General features: G+C 44.9%; 1 protein-coding gene across 2 annotated transcripts in view; it reads left to right on the top strand.

Annotated features, from left to right (window-relative positions):
* The first annotated feature begins 2,182 nt into the window (after positions 1-2,182).
* SON (SON DNA and RNA binding protein) overlaps positions 2,183-20,860 on the top strand; it is a 39,521-nt gene continuing 20,843 nt past the window's right edge. The window contains exons 1-8 of one of the 2 annotated variants that reach the window (XM_086477747.1): positions 3,094-3,229; positions 3,996-4,162; positions 6,553-7,569; positions 7,849-8,348; positions 8,430-9,281; positions 9,339-12,195; positions 12,238-17,232; positions 18,763-18,923. In XM_086477747.1, the coding sequence (XP_086333873.1) occupies positions 3,141-3,229; positions 3,996-4,162; positions 6,553-7,569; positions 7,849-8,348; positions 8,430-9,281; positions 9,339-12,195; positions 12,238-17,232; positions 18,763-18,923 (10,638 nt within the window). In that variant the 5' untranslated portion in view covers positions 3,094-3,140. The other variant, XM_086477740.1, reaches the window with a different exon arrangement.

Here is a 20,860-nt window from a genome sequence, read left to right as displayed (position 1 = left end):
GTGCAAAGATTGGGTTGGTTCCGTGCCCTCTCAGGGGGAATGCTACTATGTATCTTTTAAGTACTGGGTAGGAGAAACTCCTTAGGTTGTTCCACGCTGAACTTTCAACTTTATTAAACCAAGGAGTATTGGGCAACATTTAGTCCAATTTATCATTATAGTTGTGCAACAATATTGTTAATAAAACCAGTTTTGATCCCTAGTTTTGCTTCCCCCCCCTCCCGAGCTATAATGTGAAAACCTCATTGTTCTTTGTAAACTAGCTTACGAAATACAGGTTTAATAAATACTGTTTGCATATTTAAACACAACTTTGACTAGCTTTAAAAGGGAACAATCACATGAATAAATGCTCAAAGTAGTATTGATGATGGCAGCAGAACTGCTATGAGTAAAGTCCCAATATACTACGTTTACAAATTGAACACTAAATGTGCCAGCAACAATCAGTGGTCTTGGCAAGATGAAAGTAAAATATTTCACTGAAATTAATCTGAAAACTACCTAACACATAACTGAATAAAAGTGTTTTCATACAGCAAGCAGAGATGGGAAGGGATAGCAAGAATAGTCATTTTCTTGCAGGCTATGCATCTTCATTTGTACGAGTAGTGACTTTTGTAGTTATCACGTTATCCGTGTTCATTTTTAAGGAGCTGGAGGGAAATGGGCAGCATGCACTAAAATCCTTCTCTGGCTTTTTTTGTACCTTTCTTCATTATTTTCCTTGTATACACGGAGGCCTGGACTGGTAGGGATGTCAGTGTAGTTAAGCTACTTCGAATGAATTACCTGCAGTTGAAAAGGGTCCCTTTCCTGAGGGTGGGCAGGTTTGTTGTGTGGGTTCCCCTTGCCCCACATCAGAGGTGTGATCCCTAACTGGAACAGCTTTTCTGTCTGAAGCCTCTAACACAGGCTAAGTTAGAGTCAAACCTGCTCTTCTCTTGAGTACAGCTGGGGTTTTTTTTCGGAAGGGGTGAGTTACCACCATGTCACGCTGACAGCCTTTGCAGCTTTGTTGTTATGGCAAGGTCCCTACCAGCAACTTTACGCCTATGTATATACACATATATATATTTATATATCGCTACTTGTTTCTGGGTAAAAGCATGCCTAGTCTAGACAAGGCCATTTGCATCAGGGGAATCTAAATGTGTCGGAAGTGGTTCAGGGGAAACATTTTCAATCTTTAGATCACTGAATACCAGAAATTACATACTGCGTTCTACTAGTAAGATCTAAAATGTATCAATGTCGGCATGGCATGAAAGGTACAGGTTATTTGTCAAAAAGCCTCTTATATAACTGCTTTGTATTTTAAATGTAATAAATTGACTGTGACATAAAAGTAAGCAAATTGACCCAAGTATCAGATCCATTATTTTTCCAAAGTTAATATTAAGGCAGCCTGCCTCCCAGCAATACACAGTAAAGAACAATGCTGTTTTTAAAGGGTCTTGCGATTATTAACCACTTTGCATTTGAGACTGGCATTGCAAAGTAAAAACCCCAGCAGTAATCAAACGGTTCTACCTAGGTTTTGAGGTATTTTAAATTAATTTTAGGTCAACTAAGCCCCCTCAGTTACTACTTCATGACACCAGAAGAAACTGTATGGGGGGAGAGCCTTCCAGCTGTAGGATCATTGGGTTTTGCAGGACTGAGGATGACAAAGCCGAGTTTGTACACGTACAGACTTCAGAACTGGTTTAGGGGCAGCACGAAGGGGATCCCCAGGGCGGCTGTACTCGGACCAAATTGATTTTGGTGCCTTCCAGCAAAACACCTCGGCGACGGCTTTGCGCGGGAGGAGGGGGGGGGGCTGAGGCCGGGGCCGGCTTTCGCTCTTGTGTCATTTATTTCTTCACGGCGTCGTCGGCGTTTTCCTTCTCTTTCTTTGTTCCTTTAATTTTTCTCCCATCTCGCGGGGCGCCCGCCCGCGCCGCCCGGCCCCGCAGACAGCCCCCGGAGCACATGTGCGTGTCACAGCCGGGTTGCCTGCTCTTCACGGCGGAGGGGGAGGGCGCCTTTCGCATGGAGCCGCTCGGTAAGTGAGGGCAGCGCAGCGCCGGGCCCTGTGATGCAGCACTCGTGTGCGGGCAGGGCCCCCTGCTAGGCGCTGCCTGCGCTCGGCACACGGGGCGGCGGAGGCGCGGGGCTTGGCCCCGCTCCATGGAGACCAATGGCATCGCTCCCACCCACCCCCACCGGCCCCGAGCCCGCCGCCGCCGCGCACAGCCGCACGCTTCAGCCCACCATGGCCCAGCCGCCGCCGCCGCCGCTCCGGCCCTCGGCGAGGTGAGTATCGACCGCCGGGCTTCTCCGCGGAGGCCCAGACGGCTCCTGGGCCCTGCTGGCCGCCGGAGACGGCCGCGATCGCGGGGCGGGGAGGGAAGAGGGGGTAGGTGTGCGTGTGGCGGGGACAGAGCCGCGGGGACGAAGCCGCGGGGACCGGCGGTCACCGGCCACCATGGTGCCCTCACACCGACTCTCTCCCCCCCCCCCCCCTTCTTTTCCTCCCCTCCCCGCTCTCCCGGGGGCTCAGGCGCAGCTTTTCGGTGTACGGGGCGCGAGAGGGGCCGAGAACGGCGGGGGGGGGGGGGGGAAGGGGGGGGCGCCGGTGTTTGGGGGCAGAACGGCAGTTAACGGTTTCACCGGGGGGAGTGTGGGGGCTGGGCGGCCCGCCGGGGCTTTGCCGTTTGTGGGGAAGGGGGGTGAGGGTGGGGGAGGCGCGCGGGCGCCTGCTCCTGGGCGCGCGGCCGGGTGGCGGGGGAGGTGGGGGTGAGTGCAACAATATGGCGGCGCGGCGCGCTCCGGCGGGGGGAGGGGGAGAGCGGCGAGCTCCTCCGAGACACGAGACATTCCCCCCCTCCCCCCCCCCGGAAGTCATCCGGGGCTGGCGCTCTATGGCTCTTACTCAGCGCTAGAGCGGCTGTCCGGAGGCCCAGGTTGCCTTCCCCCTCCCCTCTCGTACGTCAGCCGTTAGAAAGCAGCCAATAGCGAGAGGGCATATAGGGAGGACGTCAGCAAGGGCCCTCGGCCTCTAGTTGCGGCGGTGCCTTGTGGGATACTGGAGGCCTCGCGTCTCGGCAGGAAGGAAAGCGGAGCGCGGGGTGGGGGGCGGTGCGGGTAGGGCTGTCATGGCGACTAATATCGAGGAGATCTTTCGGTCCTTTGTGGTTAGCAAATTCCGGGAGATCCAGGAAGAGCAGCAGCAGCAGCACGGCGGGTAACGAGCTCGGCTGGGGCGGCGGGGGGAGGCGACGCAGCCGCGTCTGCGCTGGTGGCGGGGCCGGGGCCTAGTGCGCGGAGAGAGGAGGGGTGCGCTGGAGGAGGGGAGCTGCGAGGGCCCCGCCTCAGCACGGAGGGAGACGCGCCGGGGCCTAGGGCTCGGCTCCGGCGGGTCCTTTCGGTGGCAACATGGCGGGGCCCGGGGGCTCGCGCCCTTGCGGGCGCCTTGAGTGAAAACACGGCGGGGGGGGGGGGGGGGGGGGAGAGGGGCGGGCGGGCGGGCGCACGCGTTGTCTCCTGGCGAACGCGCACCCGTTTTCCCTCACGGGTTTTCGGTGTTGGTCTCTTGTGCCTGGTTAGGGGCGAGTGTCTGTGCGACTTGTCTCACTGATCTTACTACACTTAAGCTCGCCTAGTTTTCCCCAGCCTTATCTCGCAAAGTAGGCAAAATCTGGAGGAGAGTGAGTGATGGGTGCTTATTTTGTGAGGGGAGCCTGTACAAGTTCTTACATAAAGCATGGGGACTGTGACACATTCGGGAACATGTTTTTGTCCCTTGTGCCTAATACTCAGTTGTCACAACGTGTTCTGTTGTGAATAAGTGAAAGTGAATTAAAAGGTAGATGTTTTGCTAAAAGCATGGCTTCTTCAGGAGGCTAATATACTGCTTTGAAGGGTTGAGTGTAATAAATGCTTATGAATTAAAAAGAAGGTCAAAAAAGGCTCAAAATTGCTTGTATTATGTTGATATTTTTTTTGGTTAGTGGAAAGGTAGAAGGCCAGCCCAATGGTGACACAATCCCAGCTGAGCAAGCCAACCCTTCAGATGACACTGTTGCTGGTGCTGGGAGTCGTCAGAATGATCAGATAGTGCAGAAAATAGAGGAAGTGCTCTCTGGAGCCCTTGGTACAGAGCTGCAGTGCAAATCAGGTAAATGAAAACACATTTGGCAAATAATTCTTGTTTAAGAAGGTTGTCATAGTGCTTAAAATTGAATTGATTTTACAGAGGTGAAAAAGTACTTTTCAGTACTGCTCCTCTCACCGAGCTTCATCTGACAAGTTGTATGTTTATTGTAATGTTTGTTAAGTACTTTTTTTTGTCTACTGTGATTTACAACCGTAGATGGATAGAGAAATACGTAAGTTAAAAATCGTACCTGGTTATACAAAGGCATTACTTAGTGTGCAAAAAAGTTACTTTTCTTTCCGTTACAATAATGCTAAAACATATAAATGATATCCATATAAAGATAAAATTGTGCCTTGTTTTGTATAGACCTATATATCTGCTTCAGGATCTCAATGAGCAGTTGAGTAACAAAGCTGGTACTGATGGATAGAAGCATTGTTCGGTGTGTTGTTTTGGATTGGTTTGCAAGATTATTTCTGAAAATCATTGATTAGAATTCAGAACTGTGTGATTAACTGTTCTGTCAGAGTAAGATGCTGCTTTGTTTTAAAATGAATGATGCACCTTTAAAATGTAGATACTCAGATTGCAGTCTTCCAAACTTGTAGCAATCTCATAGCTTTTATAAATTACTGGATTTATGATGCTGAAAAGTTCCATATGAGTATCCTTTTTCATGGGACTAACCCTTTCTGTAAAGTTTCTGGATCTGGAGATTTAGTGAGATGAAGGCTTTAATAACTGCATTTCTAATTTGTTGGAGTTGAAACATAAGTGACTGCTATGTGCTTGGTAAGTATAGTTCCAGAGTGTTTTGTTCTTTTTTTTTTTTTTTTTTTTTTTTAAAGAGGCAGCATAGAAAATTGTTGATTTCGGAGACTCTGTTTGCAAGGTTTTGAAATTGTTTTTTCCTTTCTTCTATGTACAGTGGCTTGTTTACCTTGAGCACTTTCCACAGGCATTCAGTTCTGCTGTACTTTTTTTTAATTATTATTATTTTTGTTCTTCTGCTGCAGAAGAATGAGGCAAGCTAACATGGTAATAAATAAATGAGACTTATTAGCCTGGAAGTTAATAAACTTGACCTATGGTAAACGTTCCCACTGTTCATATCTGGAAAGGAGTTAACGTTGCTGTTGGGTGACAGAGATTATCTGAAAATGCTGTTTAGAAAAGGTCATTTGACTCTGCTTCATTGTCCTCTTGTCATTGCATTCACTACAGTGTTAGTGGAAACACTGTTTTTTGTTAAGCTGTTTGTTCTGTCGAAATATGTGTGCTTGAAACTACCAGAGATACTTGTTTTTGGAATCTTAAGTCACGTTCATTTAATAGTATTGCAATTACCAGCATTTTTTTGAATGATTTTGCATTGTTCCCTTGAAAGGGTACACTTTGTATTCACGGCCAGATTATAATTGGAGAATCCATATTGCTGCACTGGCCAGTATAAATAGAATCATTGATGATAATGTGGAAGCAGACTTGAATATATAGCTCATACTGAACATAAATTGTAATAAGTTGCCTTTCATGGAAGTGCCTGTCTCATGAAAACATGGCACTAGATCCAAAGAAGGGTAAGACCCTGATAGAGGTTAAATTCAGAGGGAAGTGAGGTATAAAATTAAAAGAAGGTGATTGAAACCTCAGTCTTCCTCGGTCTTTTTCCCTCTCAGTGATTGCTTGTCTCTGCAGTCGTCTGAATTTATTAGTTACTTTCCTATTTGAAGCAAAATCTCTGTTAGGTGTTTGCACTGGCAGCTGCGGTCCAGTCTGAGCAGCTGGTTGCCTTCAATACCTTAAAACTCATTTGAGATTGGGGAAGTAGATGCTGGTTTTCCCCAAATCTGTTTGAAGAACTTAGTGAGGAACTTAATCAGTAAAAACGCTTAGATAATTTCTAACACACTAGTAATATTGGGCTCACTCACAGGTTAAAGCATAGTAGGAGATAGTGGTCTGGCGCCATTTTATACAATAAGCATACCACCATTTAGATAATTTGCCTGGAAAATAGGAGTTCTTGTTTCACTTCTACATGCAGCTTGGTGTAGTTTAAAAGCGTAGCTCCAGCCTCCTGGAAGAGTGCATTGCCCAGCTGAATATAGGTGGAAGTATATCCAGCTACTTCTTGGGGAGAGTCGTGTTCTCTCTGGAACGACCAAGAAGATTCCATTAACTTTTTGAAAGAAGAATCAGTTATTTTTACTTAAAGTGACTCTTGAGAGGAAGGGTAAGAGGGCTGAAAAGGCAGTGTGTGCTATTTTATAGTAGTTTAGTGAAGAAGGCATTGGTTTCAAGTTTAAATTTTTTGTACATCTGTCCGTGTACTTGGTCACTAGTCTAAAAGAATTTTCAAAATGTAGTTTTAATAACATTTACAAGGAAAATATCATTTTTTCTAGATGTAGACAAAAATACTGTGAAAAATAGTACTCAGTCTACAAAAAGAAGCTCCACTGGTGAAGATGAAATTCCTAGGAAAAAATCAAAGAAGAACAAGAAACACAAAAGCAAGAAGAAGAAGAAAAAGAAGAAGAAAAGGAAGAAAGAGAAGAAGCATAAAAAGCAGCCAAAGGAGTCAAAGTTGAGTACACGTCATGGAGAACATGCAGACTCACAGCCTGCTTCTCACTCGATGCCAGAGAAATCAAGCTCCAAATTGAGTGTACAGCATGGAGGGTTTGGAGACACCAATCTAGCTGTCCAGGTGCAGCCAGAGCTGTGCTTAAAAGCAAGTGAGGAGCTTGACAGACAAGCTTTAGGACTTGTTTCTCATTCAAGAACTGATTCTCAGCAAACTACAGAAAATCTTGGAAGTGAGAAAGGGACTTTGTGTGCAACAAATCCTCCATTTAATTTAGAAGGTGGTCAATCTGATAGCCAAGAAAATGCTGATATAACTCCAACTAAAATTTGCACTAGAGAAGAACAAATTAAACAGTCTCACGAAAATATTTATCCTATAGCTATTAATGCAAGTGAAAAGGGTGTTCTTGTTGATACTGGAAATGATACTTTGTCTAGCATCCCACCTGGAGTTGCCAATAAATCTGAAATTCAGACAGATTCAGCAACAACTGTAGCTTCAGAGGTAATAGAAGCACTAAAAGGTTCAGAAGTTATCCTGAAATCTAAAGGCGCTGGGGAAGTAAAAGCTTTGGATACAGCTCTTGAGTCTGAGACTGTGGAGGTGTTGAAATGTTCAGAAGCATTGTTACAATCTGTGGCCCAGGGGGTAGCAAAAGAGTTAAAAGCAGCTTCAGAATCTGTGTCTTTGGCAAGTGATGTGACAACAATTCCTCAATCTGCAAATCAAGCAGATCTGAATACTGTGAAGGTAGCTCACATGTCTGTGGCCACGGAAGAAGTGAAAATTCCAGAAGCAACTGAAAAATCTCTGCATATGGGAAGTGTGAAAAATGTGGAAAGATCTTTGGAATTGGGGGATGTGAGCAGAACTTTGGAGCCAGCCCTGAAGCCTTCAGTTATATCTGATAGTTTGAGTGTGATGCAGTGCAGCCTCACGGAGGGTTCAGGCATCTTGAAGGCAGATGTGTCTTTGCAACATCCTTTCAAAACATCTACGGCAACTGGTGTGACCCAGGTGGAAATAAAAAGTGCCAAAATACCCCTGGGACCAGAAGCTGTTACAAAAGTGAAGGATATTGAATCAGCTAGAAGCTCTGTGCATACAGAATCTTTGGAAGAAGCTCTACAGCCCATTGCTATAGTAAAGCAAAAAACATTGGAAACAATCATGGAACCTGTAGGTGTTCCAGCAAAAGATATCAAAGCAGCTCAAGAATGTCTGCAAGCTGAAGTAGTCAAAGATGTGGAAGGCACCACTGATCCTACAACACTGCTGTATGCACCATCAACGTTCCTACAACATAAAGTCTTGGTAGAAACAAGAAATTTGGCTAGAACCCAGGAGTCTGCACTTCTACCAGAATTGACAGGTGTGAATGTGGTTGCAGAGGCAAAAGGTTTGAGAGCAACTTCAGAACCTGTAGCGGTTGTGCAGACCTTCGTTCCCCAAACAACTCCAGAAACGCAGATGGCGGAGGGTTTTAAAGGTCCACGAGCAACTGTGGAAGTTGCAGCACTAACAGGGGTAAAAAGTCGAGAAACAAGTCAAGCTGCTCTGCAACTGGAAAATACTAATGCTTCAAAAATTTCAGAATCTACTCTAAGGCCTGTAGCTGTAACAGAGGCAAAAGTTTCAGAAGCTACTTCATTACTTAGACAACCAGGCGAGCTGAGAGAATCAAGATCTGAGAGTGAATCAAATGTGAGAGGATTGGAAGCAACTCCCATGTCTTTGCAGAAAGATGTGGCAGGAGTAGAAGCAGGCTCAGGTACCAGTCTCGTAGCGATGAAAGTTGGATCTGTGACACTAGTGAAAAGTTTGGAAACAGCTGTAGGACCTGTAGCAGAGACAGAAAGGAAATACTCAGAAGCAGACTGTGACAGAGCTAGAACAGAGATGAAGACATCTTCATCACACCTGCACATGAAAGGGACAGGATATCCAGCATCTGTAGGTGTGGCAAAGATACAAGCTTTGGAGGCAGTCTTGCAGCCTGGAACCCTTGCAGTGGCAAGGGGCTTAGGAGAAAATGTGTATTCTGAAGTCAGAATTGGCAGCAAAGTCTTGGAAGCAAGTCCAGGACTTCTTGCCTCAGAAGAAAGGTCAGAAAGGACTCCTGAATCGGTGGTTGCGTGTGTAAGCATGGAACCAGTTAGAGAGTCTGAGGCATTCACAGGATTGATGCATTTGAAAACCACAGCAGAGAGAGAACCAAAACATGCAGAAACAGTTGCAGAACCTCTTGGTGCAAGCAAAACGAAGAGTTCCATCATTTCACAGTCTCAGGTCATGACACATACAAGAACCTCACAAACTGAGGTGGTAGGGGAGATAAAGGATTCTGAACTAGCTACCAGTTCTGCCACTGTAGAAGTGAGAGGTTTAGACAACTTGTCGGACATCAAGGCAGTTGCAGAGGTAAAAGATGTGGAAGCAAGTTCAAAAACTTCACATTTAACACAGATGAAAAATTTGGAAATGGTTGCGGGATCTGAAACAAGGACATTAATGCAAGGCTTGGCAAGGACATTGGCATCTGAGGTGGTTAGAGAAATGAGGCATTCTGAAGTTGCTCCAGAAGATCCAAACAAAGCAAAGGCAAGGAGCAAAGAAGCAATACTAGAACCTGTGCAAACAGTGACAGTGCAAACTTTAGAAACTAGTTCAAAATCTGTACAGGAACAAATAGTAGGTCATTCAGAAGCAGTATTAGAGTCTTTGCCCAGAGCGGAAGAAAAAACTATGGCGTCAGAAATAGTGACAGAAGTGAGAAACTTGAAAGGAACTTTGGAATCTAAGATTTTGATGGATGTGAGAACTCAGGGACCTACTGTAGAATATATAATTGCAACGAGGAGGACAAGCACAAAAAAAAATGAGCCCTCGCTTATCAATGTAAAAGATTTGGAAGAAGCTTCAGAAATGGAGAAAGCAATGAAAGCAAAATATTTGGAGCCAGCATCAGAAGCCGGAGAAGTGAGGTTGTTGGAAAGTCTCAAAGAACCTGCAACAGTAGAGGTAAAAGGTTCTGAAACAGTCGAAGAGCCTGAGGTACACATGGATATCCAAAGTTTGGAAACATCCCAAAAGTCTGGAAATACAGGGGCAATGAATGTTTTAGAGGATACTTCAGAAGCTGTTCCAGAATCTTTGCACATTAAAATGCAAGAACATCTGCAGTCAGTTCTGGAAGCAAAACCTGCTGCAGAATGGAAGAGTGCAGAAGAGGCTCCAGAAATCTTGAGTGCTGCTGAAATGAAATCTTCTGAAGCAGTTCCAAAACCAGGGGACATGAAAGATCTGGAAACAACACTGCAACATGAAGTGACAGCGGAAGTACAACATGCAGAAGGGGTCCAGGGTCAACAAATGGACGATGTGAGTGTTCCAGGTCAAGCTCAGGAATGCAAGATACTGGTTGAGAAGAAAGATGCAGAGCAAACTCAAGCATCTGAGCCTTTAATAGCAGAAACAGCTTTTAGTTCTTCACATGCAGCAGATGAAAAAGATTCAGCAGGGACTCTTGCATCTGAAATAATTGGAGTTGCAGAACAGCTGGAAGAAGCTCCAGCTCATGTGGCAGAAGCAAAAGATTTGGAAACCACTCCTCTTGCTGAGGCTGTTGTAGAGCTGAAAGATGCAGAAGCAACTGTGGGCTTGGAGGCAGAGACAAAAGATTTGGAAGCAGCTGCAGTACCTGAGACTGTTACGGAAGCAGTTCCAGTACTTGTGGCAGAGGCAAGCCAGTCAGAAGTAATTTCACAGGCTGAGGATGTCAGAGAAGCAAGTCCAGAACAGGAGTCAGATAAAAGAGATTCAGAAACATCTGATGTGCAGCCTGATGTGGCAGCACGAATGAGGGAGACTCTGATGAGACTTGAGAAAGTGATTGAAAAAAGCAGCCATAGAAGCAGTGATAAAAAACATGATGCAAAGAAGCAAAAAAGGAGTCGCTCCAAGTCTCAGTCCAGGTCTAGGAAGCGGAAGAAAAAATCAAGGTCGCGTTCCACTTCCAGGCGTTTGACCTCTAAAAGAGCACGTTCTAGGAGCCGAAACTATTCAGATTCCAGAAAAAAGCATTCCAAATCTAGATCTCGATCTGTGGAGAAGAGAGAGAGAAGAGTGTCATCCCGGAGGTCCAGGCGCAGACGTTCCAGGTCATCTGACCGTTACAGGTCTAAATCCAGATCAGCAGAAAAGAGAGGGAGCCGGTTGTCCTCTGGGAGGTCCAGACGTAGACGTTCCAGGTCGTCTGACCACTACAGGTCTAAATCCAGATCAGTGGAAAAGCGACTGTCCTCTCGAAGGTCCAGACGTCGACGTTCCAGGTCTTCTGACCGCTACAGGTCGAAGTCCAGGTCAGTGGAAAAGCGATTGTCCTCTCGAAGATCTGGGCGCAGACGCTCTAGGTCTTCTGACCGCTACAGGTCGAAGTCCAGGTCAGTGGAAAAGCGACTGTCCTCTCGAAGGTCTGGGCGCAGACATTCCAGGTCTTCTGACCGCTACAGGTCTAAGTCCAGGTCAGTGGAAAAGCGACTGTCCTCTCGAAGATCTGGACGCAGACGTTCAAGGTCTTCTGACCGCTACAGGTCTAAGTCTAGGTCAGTGGAAAAGCGACTGTCTTCCCGAAGGTCTGGGCGCAGACGTTCCAGGTCATCTGACCGCTACAGGTCTAAATCACGATCAGTGGAAAAGAGGGGGAGCAGGTTGTCCTCCTGGCGATCGCGCCGCAGACGTTCAAGGTCCTCTGATCGTTCTAAATCTAGATCCAGGTCTTCAGAAAAGAGAGGGGGTAAAGAATACTCATGGAGGTTCAGACATAGAGGGTCTGGTTCCTCTGATCGTTCGAAATCTAGGTCAAGATCTGTTGAGAAGAGAGGTCGGAAGGCATCTGTACGGAGGTCTAAACGTCAGCGCTCAAAGTCCTCTGACCGTTACAAGTCTAGATCCAGATCAGTAGAAAAAAGAGATCGAAAGCAATCGTCACGGAAGTCTAAACGTCAGCGCTCAAAGTCCTCTGACCGTTACAAGTCTAGATCCAAATCAGTGGAAAAAAAGAAAGAGTCCTCACGAAAATCTAAGCGTCGCCGGTCAAAATCTTCTGAACGTTACAAGTCTAGGTCTAGGTCTGTTGAAAAAAAGCGCAAGGAATCTTCAAAAAAATCCAAACGGAAGCGTTCCAAGTCCTCTGATAGTGTTAAGTCAAGGTCCAAATCTACAGAAAAAAGAGAGAGTAAGTTATCCTCAGTGAAGTGCAGTAGCAAACATGTGGAGTCATCTGAACTTCAGGAGTCAACCAAATGTCTTGAAAAAGTAGAAGTTCCTGAACCTTCTTTTGCAAGTGAAGGCAGCTCTTCCAAATCCTCTAATGGTCCCACATCAGTAGCTTTGTCTGTTGAAAGAGTAAATGGCCCAGAGCTGCCACCAGCATCTGAAAGTGGATTTTCCAAAACTTGTGACAGTCTTGAGGAAGGCTCCCCATCTGTTGAAGAAACAGCGGGTCTGCAGCCTTCTGTGATGTCTGAATTTGATAGCTCCACAACTCCAGGTGACCAGGAATTCAGATCCGTGCCGGTGGAAAAAACACAGGTTTCAGAGCTTTCTATGACATCTGAAAATGGATCAGCTGAAAAAGCAGTGGCTTTAGAGTCTTCACTACCTGGACTTGCATACGCCACATCCAAGTCAAGATCCTCATCTGTTGAAAAAGGGGGAGATCCAGAAACTTCTTTGATAACAGAATTTCAGCTCTCCACATCCCATGAAGATGAGTTGAGATCTACCGCTCTCAAAGAAACAGAGGGTCCAGAGCCTCTTCTGACACGTGAAGGTGGATGCTCTGTATCTCCTGATGATTACAAGACAATCTCCTCATCCTCTGGAAGAATGGACATTCAGGGGTCTTCTCTGATGTCTGAGAGTGTACTCTCTGACTTCTCTGATGGTCATGAATTGAGACATATCCCTGGTGAAAAAATAGAGCTTCAAAAGTTTTTGCAAGCAACTGAAAGTGAGTCTTCCAAGTTGGCTGACAGCCCTGACTCAAGGTCACAATCTTTTGAAACAGTAGAGGCTCAAAAATCTTTTTTAGCATCTGAAGTTACATACTCTGCATTCCCTGGTGACTGCGGGTCAGCCTCTTTGCCTGTTGAAAAGGGACAGATCCAGGAGCCTTCTTTGACTCCTGACAGTGCATGCTTTGAGTCTCCTCATGGACATGAATCAGGATCCAGCTTTGCTGCACAAATGGAGGAGCTTCCGTCTGAAGGTGGGTCCTTCAAGTCACCTGATGGAAATGAACAAAGATCTTTAGCTGCTGAAAAAGTCAAGGCTACAGATGTTTCCCTGACATCTGACTGTGGTCCTGTTGAGATGTCAGATGACTTAATTTCAGCATCATCTTTTGAAAAAGTGCAGGAGGCTGTACTGACAACTGTAGGACAAAGCTGCAAGTCTTCTGAAGTTCATGAGTCCAGATCATCTGTTGACAAAGATTTTGACGGTCCGACACTTTCACGAGTACTTGAAATTGACTGCTCTGAATCTGCTGAAATGCATGAATCGAGATACCTGCATGCTGGAAAAATACAGAGTAGAGGATCCTTTTTGATGTCTAGAAGTGTCATTCCTGTGTGCCATGATGGCCATAAAGCAAAAAACAATTACTTTGAGAAAACAGAAGATGCAGAAGTGTCTTTGGCATCTGAGCTTAGGTGTTCTGTCTTCCCTGAAGGCTATGAACTGTCATCCACTGCAGCTGAAAAAATAGAGATACAGAAGCCTCCTCTCGCACTGGAAAGTGGGTTCTCCAAGTCTGCTGATGTTTGTGAATCGGTAAGCACACCTACTGAAAAACTACAGGCCCCGGTGACTTCTCTGACATCTGAAGGTGGGCTTTTGCTGTTGCATGATAGTCACGAATTGAGACCTATCCCTGCTGAAAAAGTAGAGGTGCGAAAGTCAACTGAACTGAAATGCATTGCATCCCCTGATGGCTATAAGTTGAGATCTGCCTACGATGAAGAAATACAGGTGCAGGAGTCACCTCTGATACAGGAAAGCAGATGTTCTGTTTCCTCTGATGGTCACGAGTTGACATCCACCCCTTACAAAAAAGTTGAGGTAGAGGAGTCTTCTCAAATGTCTGAAAATGAGTACACAATAGGGCTTGATGGCCCAGAGTTGACATCAACCCCTGCTGAAAAAACAGAGATGCGGGAACTTTATAGGATGTCTGAAGAAAGATGTTCAGTGTCAGTTGAGAGCCAGGAGTTGCAGTCACCCCCTGTTGAAAAGATAAAAGTGCAAGAACCTACTCTGACATCTGAAAATGAATATGTTGTATCTTGGGAGGGACAGGAGTTGAGATCTAGCTCTCCTGAAAAGGTAGAGATGCAGGAGGCTTCTGTAATACCTGACAATGAATATGTTGTGTCTTCTGAAGATCATGACTTGCAGTCTTCCTTTGCTGAAAAAGCAGAGGTACAGGAGTGTCCTCTGCTGTCTGAAAATGAATATGCTGTATCTCCTGAGGGCCGGGAGATGACAGCCAGCCCTGCTGAAAAAGAGGTGCAGGAGCCTTCTCTGACATCTGACAGTGAATATACCATCTTCCCTGAAGGCCAAGGATTACAGTCTACCCTTGCTGAAAAAACAGTGGTGCAGGAGTCTTCACTAATACCAGACAGTCAGTATGCGGCATCCCCCGAAGGGCAAGAGTTGTTCGCTGCTTTTGCTGAAAAAACAGAGGTGCAGGAGTGTTCTTTGCTGTCTGAAAATGAATATGACGTGTCCCCTGAAGGCCATGATTTGAGATCCAGTCCTGTTGAAAAAGAAGAAGTAGAGGAACCTTCTGAAACCTCTGAAAGTGAAAGTTCAATGTCCACTGATAGCCAGGAGTTGCAGTCTACTGTTGCTGGAAAAACAGAGGTGCAGGAGTTGTCTTTGATGTCTGAAGGTGAATGTGCCATGTCCCCTGAAGGTCAGGAGATACAGTCTAGCCCTGCTGAAGAAGTAGAGGCTAAAGAACCTTCTCTGACATCTGAAAACGAGCATGCTATGTCTCCTGAAGAGTACGAATCAAGATTGACTCGTGTTGAGAAAACAGAGAATGTGGATTCTTCTTTGACATCTGAAAATGACCATCTTTTGTCTTTCAAGAGCCAGGAGGTAAGATTCACCCCCGTTCAAAAAGCAGATGTGCGGGAGCTTTCTCCAACAATGGAAAATGAGCACGTAGCATCCCCTGATGGCCAGGACTTGAGACCGTCTGCTGTTGGAAAAGTAGGCAGCTTCGAATCTTTGACACTAAACGATAGAGCCCCCATGTCCCCTGATGACAGTGACTTGAAGTCCATCCCTATTGAAAAAGTAGATGATGCAATACCTTCTTTAGTGCCTGAAAGTGCAGGTTCCATGTCCCCTGATGGCTACAGTGTGAAATCTGGCCCTGGTGAAGAAACAGGGGATCTAGAGCCCTCTTTGATGTCTGAACGTAGACATTCCTCATCCTCATATCAGGAAGGTCGTGAGCTGAAATCTCCCTTGGAGGAAGAGGGTCTGGAGTCCTCTTTGACTTCTGAGCATAGACGATCTGTGTCCCCTGAGGGCCGTGACCAGAAGTCTACCATAGACGAAGACATGGATGATCTGGAGCCCTCTTTGACATCTGAACATAGGCGCTCCACATCCCCTGATGAGCAGGAGTCAAGATCTAGCATTGGTGAAGAAGCAGATTATCTGGAGCAGCCTTTGACAGCAGAGCGTAGATCCTCCGTGTCTTCTGATGAGCACGAGTCAAGGTCTACTGCTGGGGAAGAGGTAGAGGATGCAGAGCCTTCCTTGACAGCTGAACGAAGAGACTCTACATCATCTGATGATCGTGAGTCGAGGTCTACCACTGGTGAAGATATAGAAGATAGGGAGCCCTCTTTGACAGGTGAACGTAGACACTCCACATCGTCTGATGACCATGAGTCAAGGTCTACAACTGGTGAAGAAATGGAGGATTTGGAACCTTCTTTGACAGCTGAACATAGACGCTCTGTGTCTCCTGATGGACGTGAGTCAAGGTCGACCACTGGTGAAGAAGCAGAGGACCAGGAGCTCTCTTTGAGAGCTGAACGTAGGCACTCTACATCCTCAGACGAACATGAGTCGAGGTCTACCACTGGTGAAGATGTGGAGGATATGGAACCCTCCTTGACAGCTGAACGAAGAGATTCCACATCGTCAGATGAGCATGAGTCAAGGTCTACCACTGGTGAAGAAGTAGAGGATATGGAACCCTCTTTGACAACAGAACACAGACGTTCCACATCCCCTGATGGGCGTGAATCAAGGTCTACCACCGGTGAAGAAGCAGATGATGTGGAGCCCTCCTTGACAGCTGAACGAAGAGACTCCACATCGTCAGATGAGCACGAGTCAAGGTCTACCACTGGTGAAGAGGGTGAGGATGGGGAGCCCTCTTTGGCAGATGAAGATAAACAGGATTCCGTGCATCTTGAGAGGCTGGACGAACAGGACTCCTTTATACCTGAAAGTAGACGTTCAGAGTCTTCGGAACGTGAAAAATCTAGATCCAAATCTGTTGATAAAATGTCTGACAAAGAGTCTTCACGAAGATCCATAAGCAGACGCTCAAAATCTCACCAAAAGAGTCGATCCACATCTGTTGACAAAGTAGCAGACAAAGAGTCTTTGCGGAGGTCTAGACGTAGACGTTCCAGGTCTGCTGCTCACCAGAAGAGTCGATCCACATCTGTTGAAAAAGCAGCAGACAAAGAATCTTCACGGAGGTCTAGACGTAGACGCTCCAGGTCCACTGCTCGCCAAAGGAGTCTGTCAACATCTGTTGAAAAAGCAGCAGACAAAGAATCTTCACGGAGGTCTAGACGTAGACGCTCCAGGTCCACTGCTCGCCAAAGGAGTCGATCCAAATCTGTTGATAAAGCAGCAGACAAAGAATCTTCACGGAGGTCTAGAAGCAGACGCTCCAGGTCTTCTCAGCGCAGGTCCCAGAGATATGATACAGAATCTCGCTCTAGACGGAATCGCTCCAGATCGGTAACACGGAGGAGAGCATCAAGATCAAAATCCAATCGTCGCTCTCGGTCTAGCTCATTGTCGCGTTCAAGGCACAGAAGGAGGAGTAGGTCAAGGTCAGCATCAAGAAGGCGGCGTTCTTTATCAAGAGACAGGCGTAAGAGATCTCAGAGAAATAGATCAAGGTCTACGGACAGAAGAAGAAGAAGATCAGATTCAAGAGATCGTAGAATATCACTCCGGTTACGTAGCAGGAGTCGAACACCTATTCGTCAAAGGCGATCAAGGTCAAGAGGGAGAAGACGGAGCTCTAGTAGGTCACCAATTCGACTACGGCGATCGAGATCTTCAGGGAGAAGAAGATACAGCAGATCACCTGATCGTCGTAGGTCAAGGTCATCGGAACGATTTTCAAGCAGGTCTCCTAAACGTCTTACAGACTTGGGTAAGTGATAATTTTATTTTCAGTAGTTCATGGTTAGGTGATACTGTATTCATTTACATAGTCTTATTTTGACATATCTCTGTAGCACTCATAAAGAAATTTTTTGGAAGTCATTTTGTGCATTACTTCTAGGCAGTGACTTCCAGTAGGAACTTTTTAAGCTGGAGCTGCGTCAATGCTTAGCATTTGGATGAAAGTGTATTTAGAGCAGATTATATCTTGGTTATAGAGCGTTTATACAAAGGTAGTATGTTGCAGTCTTGAGGAGCACTGTTCGTTGTCATAGTAAAGGCCAAGTATGCTGTAAGAAACTTAACGATTTTTCTAGTTTTCGTGAGAACAAATTGGACATGAGAGAACATTTGAAATTAAGTTGGAGAGTTCTTGGCTGTGTAATCAGCTATAATGCTTGTTTATCTGTTTCCATTAATCTGTCTTGCCTCTTTCCTATGCTAAGAACTTAATGGAAAGGGAGGCTTGTTTTTGAACGTACTGCCAGAACCAGCTGATTGGAAAATAAAAAAAAAATCCTAATGAACTGCATCTTTTCTCTGTGACTGGAGGAAGAGAGAGATCTTGTAGTTTCCTTAGGTAATAAGTTATGTAAAGAGAAAGAAGGTTTTAATTTTGCCAGACAAGTTCTTGTGCAGTGTGTGAGGAAGCCTCCTTTTGTGGACCTCAGGTTCTGATCCTTGTAGTCCCGTCTTGTAAAGTTACCATGGAAGCCCCTCTGCTAGAGAAGTATTTTTGTACAGAACATGAGAATTAGTGAGCATCCTTGAATCTTCTTTCATGCTTTGATTATACAGCAAGTCTGTATCTGCATACTTTTATTGCTTAAGAAGTAAGGAAATGTTGTACTTTTAGGGTTTTTGCAAAGCTGTATGCTTGCAGGTAGTGGTAACTAGTTTATTTGCAAATGGCAGATCAAATGAGATGTACTGTTTAATTTCATTCCCTATTTCTGTGATAGGGCCACATGTGCTTTTTTCCTTAATAAAGCAAAATGCTGTTTTATTAACAGTCTTGCATGTAATTGTGTTTTACACAAGTGTACATTTTATTCAGTGCTTATTTTTTTCCTGTCCATTCTAAGTAGCTTTCAGGCTGCATACCAGAGGACTTGAGGCAACTTCCTCGAGACCTTTGAATGCTTTTCAGAGATAGCTAGGAAGTTGACTTTGGAATTTATGCTGTGTAGAAATGACTGTATTTCCAAAACTAGAAAGAATTGATGAAGTAAAATAGGCACCAGAATTTCTTGGAGGGTTTTGAGTGCTGTAATTTGGACTCCCGTGCTTTGTGTTAAATTTGCAATTTCACTTGTCTGTTGGGTAGACCAAATTTTAAAAAGTCTGGAGCAACTAAGTACAATTTTAGTTATTTTCACAGAACATAAAAATGCACAGTGTGGGTAAAGTCTTGTGTTTTCTCTTTGTAATTCATTTAGTCTGCCAGAAATGCTTGCTTATTACTAAAACAAGAATCTGTAAAAATAATAATTTTTCTTAAAAATAATAATTTTTGTAGACAAGGCCCAGCTACTTGAGATAGCCAAAGCTAATGCAGCCGCCATGTGTGCTAAGTCTGGTGTTCCCTTACCACCAAGCCTGATGCCTTTGTTATCTCAAAAGAAAGACGACAAAGCCAATCAGAAGTCATCAAGAGATACACTAAAGGAGCTCACTGAGGTAAGCGAGAACAACAGTATCAAACCTGAAAATAAGCAGGCAGGGTTTTTTTTGTGCCTCCGAGGCAAGCTGTCATTCTCTGTGCTTGGTTTGCATGTAAGCTGGCTTGTGGTTTGAGCCTTTGTTGTCTACACAGTTTTTTTTCTTTTGAAGTCATGAAAACAGGCTTTTTAATTCAATGGAAATATGTGAAATCCAATTCTTTTGCCTTTTTTTGGTTTTGATTCTGATCTAATTTTGTACAAATTGGTGGTTCTCCTTGCGGTCCTGTTAAGAAAAACCAAGGCTTTCACTTCGAGTTTTTGGTTCTGTTGTTAGTTATTTATGTTCTTACTTTTGTTAGTGAATTTCACGTTGTTAAATGCTGTCTCTGGGTTAAAAATCTATTGCCCGCTTTACGTAGTTCTGTATATTTTAATACACAATCTGAGATACTTTTAGAGAATTATTGTTGCAGTTCTGTCCTGGTGCAGTTCACGTCAGCAAATGGGACAGTTTTGTTCTGATTGGCGAAAAAATGGCTACTTGTCATTTTACTGTAGTAATGTCACCTTGTTCAATTTGCTGATATTCCCCTACATTTTTTCCCCCAGAAACTAGAGAAAATTTGGAATGAAAAAAAGTGCCTTTTTTCTTTGGTTTTTGTTTTTTTTTTTTTGGTAGTTGCATCATCAGTGTGACAATTCTGAAATACCTGTTTGTGGAAATAACATCTGAAATTAAGCTATGTGAAATTGCTGAAAAGTAATTTCTTGGTTGTGTGTGGGCTAGTGGAAGCAGAAGTACTTACCAGTAAAAAAGCTGAGGTTGTGCAGTTACACTGCAGACGTCTTAGGTGGTTCTTCATGTGACCTGACCAAGATCCAGTGTAGATAGTGCTAATCTGGGAAGCCCAAAACCTGCCCTTTCCGACTGTGGAATCTGTTGGACAATGTTGCTGTTCTGTTAAATCAATGTTGGCCACAGAAGCAGTCCAGGCCATCGTCATACGGCAGTGTGCCCAAGTGGAGAACCCTTCCAGAGCCTGTTCAGCTTCTTGCAAAGCCAGCTGCATGTTCTTTCCTTTCTGCAATGTAACCTGCAAACTGGACAAACTGCTTCCAGTTAGTTGGGAGCCAGCTAATAACTGTAGATAATACATTTGTTGATTAGCTTTCCAAATAGTGCAGGCTTTTCCTGTTGCCTAAAGAATGTGCTTCAGTCATTGTTTTGCATGGGAGAGTGCAGGAATCTTTTTTTTTTTTTTTTTTTTTTTTTTTTGTAAGGACTTACGGGAACAGTACCATTAATGTGTCTTGATTTTTAGTGGTGGAGCTGCCTCTTTGCTCCTTATATACCAACAATCAGGTCATCAAACAGATGCAACTTTTAATGGTATGAACTTGAACTAGAATCAAATAGATGGTGGCTTGTCTTTGCTGGTATTATTTCCTCAAATATTATGTTCTCAAACGTCTTCTACATCTTCTAAGTAGACTTTTTGTGAATGAGGACATAACAAAAGCATGATACTCATGTTCTCAAATGGATTTTGGGCTAGCATAAGTTATAGTTGCTACTGGTAAACTCTCAGTACAGATAACCATGATCATAGAATCATTAGGTTGGAAAAGACCTCTAAGATCATCAAGTCCAACCGTAACCCAGCACCACTGTGCCCACTAAACCATGTCCTGGAATGCCACTTCTACATGGTTTTTGAATGACCCCAGGGATGGTGACTCGACCACCTCCCTGGGCAGCCTGTGCCAATGTTTGACCACTCTTTCAGTAAAGAGTTTTTTCCTAATGTCCAATCTAAACCTCCCCTGGTGCAACTTGAGGCCATTTCCTCTCGTCCTGTCGCTAGTTACTTGGGAGAAAGGACCGACCCCCACCTCACTACACCCTCCTCTCAGGTAGCTATAGAGAGTGATAAGGTCTCCCGTCGGCCTCCT

Source organism: Leptosomus discolor, chromosome 1, assembly GCF_034619465.1.
Source record: "Leptosomus discolor isolate bLepDis1 chromosome 1, bLepDis1.hap2, whole genome shotgun sequence".
In the NCBI taxonomy this organism is placed as follows: domain Eukaryota; kingdom Metazoa; phylum Chordata; class Aves; order Leptosomiformes; family Leptosomidae; genus Leptosomus; species Leptosomus discolor.
The sequence above is the reverse complement of the archived record's forward strand: the minus strand, read 5'-3'. Positions and strand labels throughout refer to the sequence as shown.